We start from the raw sequence: 8,209 nt of genomic DNA, 5'->3' as shown, positions 1-8,209 counted from the left end.
GGGGCCAGGGAGGTGCCTGGCCCAGTACAGGAAGGGGAGCCCAGACTAGCGGTTCTAAAAGGAGGAAAAGCCTGCCCTCTCGGGGTCACTGTGGAAATTGCCAAAGGTGCGAATTTTGACCCCCTAATGGTCTGGGGGCACTGCGTGGTGGTGGGGGGCAGGCATCCAACCCCTTCTCACAGGCCTTGGACTTGACTGATTTTCGAATGTGCTATCAGATATTCACACAAGGATAAGCCTGTATGTAACCACCTGAACCTGGACTCGACATCGTCCAGGTCACGTATAAACGGGTAGCTCGCACGGGCTTTTACTCAAACCCAAATTTCCAGAAGTGCAACTACGGGGTAATGGAACTCTGTGTTTTGTTGTATTCGGAATCTTTTTTTTACTTAATATATTTTTAAAAAAATGTTTTATTTATTTCTAGGAGAGAGAGAGAGAGAGACAGCATGAGCAGGGGAGGGTCAGAGAGAGAGGGAGTCACAGACTGAAACAGGCTCCAGGCTCTGAGCTGGCAGTCAGCACAGAGCCCGACGCGGGGCTCGAACCCACGAACCGCGAGATCATGACCTAAGCGAAAGTCAGACGCTTAACCGACTAAGCCACCCAGGTGCCCCTGTTGTATTCGGAATCTTTCCACGAGCTGCTGGGCGATTTGGAGAAAGCACGTTAGGGCCGTGGCACCTCACTGGTGCGGGAAGCATCTGCTCCCCTGCGCCCCCTCACCACCCCCACGTTTGCTGGGTCACATACATCCACAGCCACAGCACGTTTGGGTACAAGCATCGGGACTTTTTGCCCGAGCGTTTACATCCCGAAGCCCACGGTATTGTGAGCACAAGTAACTCTGCCTGTTTCTCCCGGATAACACCCTCAGATCTTGGCCTTCTGGACATCAAGGTTAGATGGTCCATCAGCATTTCATTTCTGGAGAGAAAGGGCTCATTTCAAAACATGTCAGGCTTACTCTGTCCTAACAAACCCTCTCCACTTGTGAGAAGGCGAGAAACGTCAGGACCTTCACGGGGGGCCCTGGCATTCTCTGTCCCCGTCATTGTCTGGGTCGGGGCCAGAAGGCAGGCAAGGGGTGCCTGGGACCACAGGCCTAAGCGGCTCTCCCGTCCAACTGTGACAGAAGCAAAGCTTCATTTATTCCCCGTCCCGTGCTTCGGGCAGAGCGCTCAGGTCTGAGCGTGGAGAGAGGGTGCTAGAAAGACCCCGGCAGCAGACAGTCTCACCACACAGATCGTGCTCTTGACCTGGTACGGGGTTTCTGGAACACCGATCCTTCGTGGTAATTCATGTGATGCTGCTGCTGCTTCTGTCATTCCCTGTGCGCCGCCTCTATCACGATTAGGTACTTACCATTTTTCCCTCTAAATCAATTCATTTTTAAAAAATTTATTTATTTAGGGGGGAAGCATGGGAGCAGGGGAGGGGCAGAGAGAGAGAGAGAGAATCCCCAGTAGGCTCTGAGCTGTCAGCACAGAGCCCGAACTGCGGCTCCATCCCATGTGAGATCATGACCTGAGCTGAAGTCTGACACCCAATCGACTGAGTCACCCAGGCGCCCTTAAATCAATCCATTTTTTAAGCTAACGAAATCTGCTTTACAAAGAAGAGCTCAGGCAGGCACCCACTGGGGTGGCCCAGTGGGATCGGCTCAGGTCATGATCTCAACATTCGTGAGTTCGAGCCCCGTGTCCGGCTCTGTGCTGATAGCTCAGAGCCTGGAGCCTGCTTCGGATTCTGTCTCTTTCTCAGCCCCTGCCCCGCTCACACTCGGTCTCTCAAAAATATATAAATGTTAAAAAATATTAAAGGAAAAATAAAGCAGCACTCAGGCTCCTCCTTGACCCCCACTCCTGGCACCCCCCCCACGCGGGGCTCGCCAGTGCGGCCGTGCTGGCTTCCTGCAGAAGGCCCAGCCTCCACACCATGGAGTCTCTTAGCTCTGCTCTCTCCCGGGCTGCCTTCCCTCTGTATCTGCTTGGCTCACTCCCTCTCCTCCTCCTGTCTTTGCTCAGCAGCACGAGGCCTACCTTGACCACACTTGCAACATGTCTCGCCCCCACTGTCCCTTGGGTCCCTTGGAAGTCCCTGCTTTATTGCTCTCCAAAGCTCTGCTGCCCCACCCCGCATCCGCCCCCAGGCTGTGGGCTGAGGGAGGGGTGAGAGCCTGTCCCTTCTGCTCCCTGCAGGCTCCGGGGCTGTGACAGCTGCTGACAGCTCAGCTAATGGAGTTTCCGCACTAGCTGGAGGGGATGCCATCAAGCCCCCCATCACCCAGGCCCCGAGGAACGAATATGGACATTGGGGGGGCGGGGAGGGAAGTTCCAGGCCGACCTGCCTTGGGACCAGAGTGGTGGCTAATCTGGGAATTCTTCCCCCACAAGTGTCGTTGAAGCCTGAGGCCTAAAGGCGGGGTCTGGAGGGGTCTGGGGAGGGGAGGGACCTTGCAGGGGGCGGGGCCTTCCAGCTCTGTCCAGGCCCCTCTGCTGGGGACCCTAGGGACTCTCCTTCTCTTTTCGGGCTTTGTCCACGGAGAGCCTGAACAGTTCTGCATTTCCTTGGAATCTGTCGCTGGGGAGGGAAGGGGGAAGCCAGGTCCTCCCAATTAAGCTCTGTGACATTAACAATCCACTTCCCAGGCCTCTGGGTGGGGGGCGGCAGGCTCGCGGGGATGCTGTTGACAGGTCCAGACCCAGGGCTGGGGCAGCTGTTTCTTTTCCAAGAGCAGGGCTGTGGCCACCAGAACCCCCTGGCCCTCTCCTCACGGGCCCAAGATCACAAATGCAGGATTTTCTTTTTCATTAGCTTAATGCTGCCTTTATTAACTGGGCCGGGTTCCTGGAACATACGATCGCGGCGCAAGAAATACAGCGCGCACACGTGCGCCGGCCCCCCACCGGCCGCGCGCACTGAGCGCCCGGGCTCTGGAGCAGCCGGCCCAGAAAACACCCAGGGCTACGGGGGCGGCCGCCAGAGGCACCGAGGCGGATTTGCACAAGGAAATGACTCTGGACGCTTCTGCGATATCGCAAACGGGCTGGGAGCGGCGGAGAGCTCAGAGCCTGGGGTGGGGTGGGGGGAGCGGACCCAGCCTCCGCCGGGGGGGGGGGGGGGGGGGGGGGAAGGGGAGGAAATCCGCGCCACGGGCCCTGCAGCCCGAGAGCCGGAAGAAGTACCTTTTTTGCCCCCTGCTCCTCTTCGACGCCGTCGCCGATCACGATGTAGACGGCTTTCCTGCCGAATCTCTGCATTATCCTCTCGAAACAGCTCTCCTTCCCTGCGCGCACAGGAAGGAAAGAGAGAAGAGACTGGGGACCCGGGATGGCAGGGACTCATAACTGCTTGCTGGGAGGCGCCACCCTCCTGAGTGCCAAGCACCCATCATTTCATCCTCAAGCAAGCGTTTGAGGCGCGTCCCCATGTGGGGGTGACGGCGCAGGGAGGCTCAGTGGCTTCCTCCGGGTGATGCAGGAGAGGCGGTGCAGGGGATCGAAGAGGTGTGGGGTCTACGCAGCCGGCTGGACCCATTTCACAGCTGGGGACACCCGGGCTCTGACAGGTGACGTGATTTAGGAGGCAGAGGGCCAGGAGTCACATGCCCATGGTGGGGTGGGGGCAGCCTGGCGACAGACTTGGGCCTCAGGGTGACTCCCCTGCCGGTGTTTCCCTTGCTACCGGGGAGGACCTCCTCTCCACAGTCTCGGTTTTCCCGGATCTTAGCATCCTGATGTGTGAGCCAGATTGGAACAGTGAGGGGAACAGCGTTACTAAAAGTAGCCGCGCTCACTGTATTTTCTGTATCCCAATGCTCCCTACATCAGATTTCCCAGGCTTGGCGTTAGTGGCATGTGAGGCTGGGTGACCCTGTGCCGGGGTTGGGGGTGCTGCCCGGGTCCCTGTGATGCCTAGCAGCCCCCCACCCCTCCCCTATACATCCCGCAGCGCCTCCTCCAGTTGGAAAAGGGAAAATGTCTCCAGATGTTGCCAACGATCTCCTGGGAGGCACACAGCTTCCCCGCTGTTTGTGAACCACTGACTTAACATTATTTACTATGACAGCGATCCTTAAGAAACTGCAATTAATAAAATTCCTCTTAGAGATAAAGAAACTGAGGCCGATGGAGTGCCTCGAGGAGTAGCGGAGTAATGTCAGTAGAAGGGATAATAATTATTTTTGAGCACTTGTGCTCTGCTGGGAACTGCTGAATGTTTTGCATGTACGATGCCCCTCTGTCATATGCTTAGAGGTATTCTGATCCTCCACTGTTTATAGACAGAGAAGCAGAGGCACGGAGAGGTAAAGGCACTTGCCTGGGCCACCCGGCTAGCAAGCACTGAGTCGGGATTTGAACCCAGGCTGCCTGCCCCAAGTACTTGAGCTCCGAGCTACTCTGTTATCCTGCTCTGAGTAGGACTCAGCTGTGCTGCAGACCTTTCGTTCCTCCCTCTCTGCCTGCTTTCTCCTCTGTGGGAGGTGAGGCTGGCTCAGAGCTGTGAATCATAACTGGGAGTTAAGAGAATACATCACTACCCTGCAATTCCCATTCCCTCCAGCAGGTGGAGCCCTTTCTCCACCCCGCTGATATCAGTGTGGCCACGTGACTTGCTCTGACCAATCCTGGCATGCTCGGGACCTGCCCGGGGTTGTGTGCATGGGTGGTGTGGCTTGGCCCCCTACACCTCTGCCATCTGTCCTGAGACCACGTTCCCCTGATGGCCGCTGGTACCACAGTGAGAGCATGTGTGGAACGGAGCAGAACCTGGAGGCAAGCTTAGACTGAAATCATATGGCATTTGTCTTTCTCTAATTTTGCTTAGCATAATACATTCTAGTTCCACCCACATAGTTGCAAATGGCAAGATTTCATTCTTTTTGATCACCGAGTAATATTCCATCGTGTGTATACACCACATCTTTATCCATTCATCCTTCGGTGGACATTTGGGCTCTTTCCATACTTTGGCTGTTGTCCATAGCACTGCTATCGTGCTCCTTCGAATCAGCATTTTTGTATCCTTTGGATAGATACCTACTAGTGCAATTGCTGGGTCGTAGGGTAGTTCTATTTTTAATTTTTTGAGGAACCTCCATGTTGTCTTCCAGAGCGGCCGCACCAGTTTGCATTCCTACCAGCAGTGGAAGAGGGTGCCCCTTTCTCCACATCCTCGCCAACATCTGTTGTTGCCTGAGTTGTTAATTCAACCACAGAACCACTATATTAAAAAGAACACTCATCACCTGGCACCCATCGGGACGACTATTATCAAAAAAGGAAAGAAAAGAACAAATGTTGTGGGGGACGTAAAATGGTGCAGCCGCTGCAGCAAACAGCGCAGTGGGTCCTCAGAAAAACGAAAAATAGAATTAGATCCAGCAATTCCACTGCTGGGTATTTACCCCCAAGAACTGAAAGCAGAGTGTTGAAGAGCTATTTGTACACCCATGTTTACGACTGCATTATTGTGCAACAGCCAAAACGTGGAAGTAACCAAGTGTCCGTTGGCAGATGAGTGGATACACACAATGTCGGATGTATGGATAACGGACTATTGCTCAGCTTTAAGAAGCAAGGGAATCTGACACCTACTCCCAGAAGGATAGGACCCTTGCAGACCTTATGCTCAGTGAACCAAGCCAATCACAAAAGGACAAGTATGACAGAATTCCACTTATGCGAGGTCCCTAGAGCAGTCACATTTGCAGAGACAGAAAGGAGGAGGTGGCCGCCACGGGCTGAGGGCAGAAGGAGTGGGGGCCAGGGGGGGCTGTTTAATGCAGACCGAGCTTCAGTTCTACAACATGGAAAGGGTTCTGGAGATGGATGGTGGGGACGGCTGCACAACAATATGAATGTGGTTAATGCCACTGAAATGCACCCTTAAAAATGGTTAAGGTGGTAAATTTTATGTGTATTTTCCCATAATTAAAGATAAAATATTTTATTTAGCTGAAGTTGGACACTCAACCGACTGAGCCCCCCAGGCTCCCCATGATAAAAAATATTTTAAAAGGAGGTTCTGACTAAGCCTGCAAAGGCACACGAGTAGACTGTGCAGAAAGAAAATGACTGGCTCACCAGGTCCCGTCGCATAAGCTCTAATGGCCACCTGGGGTCTGATGTTCATGACTTTAAAATCAGAAAAGACACTTTTCTGTTAATGTTCAGACTCAGAACTTCAGTAAAGGCAAAAACTGTCTGGGATAATTGCTTCCAAAGTACTATAGTTTTTTTTTTCTCTCCAGAAGAAAACAAGGGTAAAAATTTCTAATTAAAAACCTCTTGGGGTGTCTGGGTGGCTCAGTCAGTTAAGAGTCTGACTCTTGATTTCAGCTCAGGTCATGGTCTCACAGTTCATGCGGTCAGGCTCTGTGTTGGGCTCGATCTGTGATGCACACACATGTGCGCGGTCTCTCTCTCTCAAAATAAATTAATGTTTAAAAAAGACTTAACTAACTAGATTTATTTTGTATTATTATACAGTTTCAGGTGATGTAAGAATACCCCCCTCCCCAAGAAAACCAATATTACTTGCCCTGATGATAAATGATGCTGTTAATTTCTGGTTATTAAATTCTTTTATCTGATAGGAGCTCTGAGCCTAAGGCTTGTTCTCTTTGTTAATAATGGAGATGATCAAGTATTAAGAGAGGCGTTAACACAGGATAACACTAAACTGAGACTCACTCCTTAAAAGAGAATTAAAAAAAAAAAAACCCAAAACTTTCTCTCTGTGCAGTTCAAGGTTAGATTTAAGATTCTTTGATGACTTACACCAACTAAAATTAAAATCACCTCCTGTGCCACGCTGTGGCAAGGACTGTTTCCCTCTTCTTCTTTTTTTTTTTTTTTTTAATTTATTTCTAGGAGACAGAGAGAGAGAGACAGCGTGAGCAGGGGAGGGTCAGAGAGAGAGGGAGTGACAGACTGAAACAGGCTCCAGGCTCTGAGCTGGCAGTCAGCACAGAGCCCGACGCGGGGCTCGAACCCACTAACCGCGAGATCATGATCTAAGCAAAAGTCGGATGCTTAACCGACTAAGCCACCCAGGCGCCCCTCCCTCTTCTTGGTAATATAATTCCGTGACTTTTACCTGGGTTCATGGCACTTAGCTATGGACTACATTTCCAGCCTCCCTTGCAAACAGCCATGTGACTAAGCTGGGGCCAATAAGGGGTGAGTAGAAGTACTATGTACCCCTTCTGAGTCTTGGCTTTGAAATATTGGACACGTATTACTCCTTCCTCTTCCCCCCTCCTTCCCATAAGTCGGAATGACAATGTGGCAGGATTCTGATTTGGCCACACACATGAGAATAAAACCACAGGGGATGGTGGAAAAAGAAGATGGGAAGGACCTGGGATTCTGGGTGAGTTTCAGGACAGAGCTGCCCCACTAGCCTGGATCACTCACGTTGGGTCTGTTGACAAGTGAGGGAGAAATAAGCTTTGATGCTGATGGAAGCCCATGTATTTGGGGGTATATTTGTTACAGCAGCTTTGCAGGCATCCTAACTAACACACGCACTTTAGAATATGGTCCTAACCAATTTCTTTGGAACCTGAGGTTTAAAGTGAGTGGTGTGTGGGATCATTCTGGGGATCTGAGTCACACCCATGGACGAGTTAAGTTCTTTAGCTTCCCTAATGCTGTTTTCCATAAGCTTCTCATACAAGGGACGGAAGCTAACCTCACCCACCCCTCTGTGCATCGCCCCGAGGTCCTGGTTCTCCCTACCTGTCTTAGTTGCACTGTAGATGTTCTCAATGGGAAACACGGAGCCCAGTCCATACAGCAGGACTTTGGCCAGGGCAGGAATTAGCTGAGTGGTAGTGACCAGCACGTTGACACAGTTGGGCCTGAGGACAAAAAATGACTGTGGGTCAGAACACCAAGGTACGGCCAGGCCAAGCCCCTTCCCCCGTCAGCAAGAGCCTGGAGTCAGCAGGCACCCTGGTGGGGGCTGGGAGCTCTGGCTAAGCCATCTTCAGGTGAGAGTGGGGCCCCAAAATCCTTCAGCTGTTCCTCTCCTGCAAAGCCTGAGGCTGCCTGGCACGTCGAAACACGAGTGCAATACTTTTATTTAGAAAAATGTTTCTGGCGAGGGCCCACGCTTAAAACAGTGGCCCCTGCCTCTCGGTGACGTCCAGGAGTTAACATGGCTCAGGGGTAGGACAATAGGGAGTGGTGAGGGG

At 52.3% G+C, this 8,209-nt stretch overlaps 1 protein-coding gene across 2 annotated transcripts in view; it reads right to left on the bottom strand.

The window, feature by feature from the left end:
- The window catches only part of EYA2 (EYA transcriptional coactivator and phosphatase 2), a 268,108-nt gene that overhangs the window by 10,190 nt on the left and 249,709 nt on the right, over nucleotides 1-8,209 (bottom strand). The window contains exons 14-16 of one of the 2 annotated variants that reach the window (XM_039249362.1): nucleotides 7,752-7,873; nucleotides 3,192-3,292; nucleotides 876-930 (exon numbers count right to left, since the gene is read on the bottom strand). In XM_039249362.1, coding sequence (XP_039105293.1) covers nucleotides 925-930; nucleotides 3,192-3,292; nucleotides 7,752-7,873 — 229 coding nt within the window. In that variant the 3' untranslated portion in view covers nucleotides 876-924. Of the gene's footprint in view, nucleotides 1-875; nucleotides 931-3,191; nucleotides 3,293-7,751; nucleotides 7,874-8,209 lie in introns of those variants that run through there. The other variant, XM_039249361.1, reaches the window with a different exon arrangement.

Source organism: Hyaena hyaena, unplaced genomic scaffold, assembly GCF_003009895.1.
Source record: "Hyaena hyaena isolate Hyena2069 unplaced genomic scaffold, ASM300989v1 scaffold_335, whole genome shotgun sequence".
NCBI lineage: Eukaryota > Metazoa > Chordata > Mammalia > Carnivora > Hyaenidae > Hyaena > Hyaena hyaena.
This window is presented reverse-complemented; position numbering and strand designations above follow the sequence as displayed.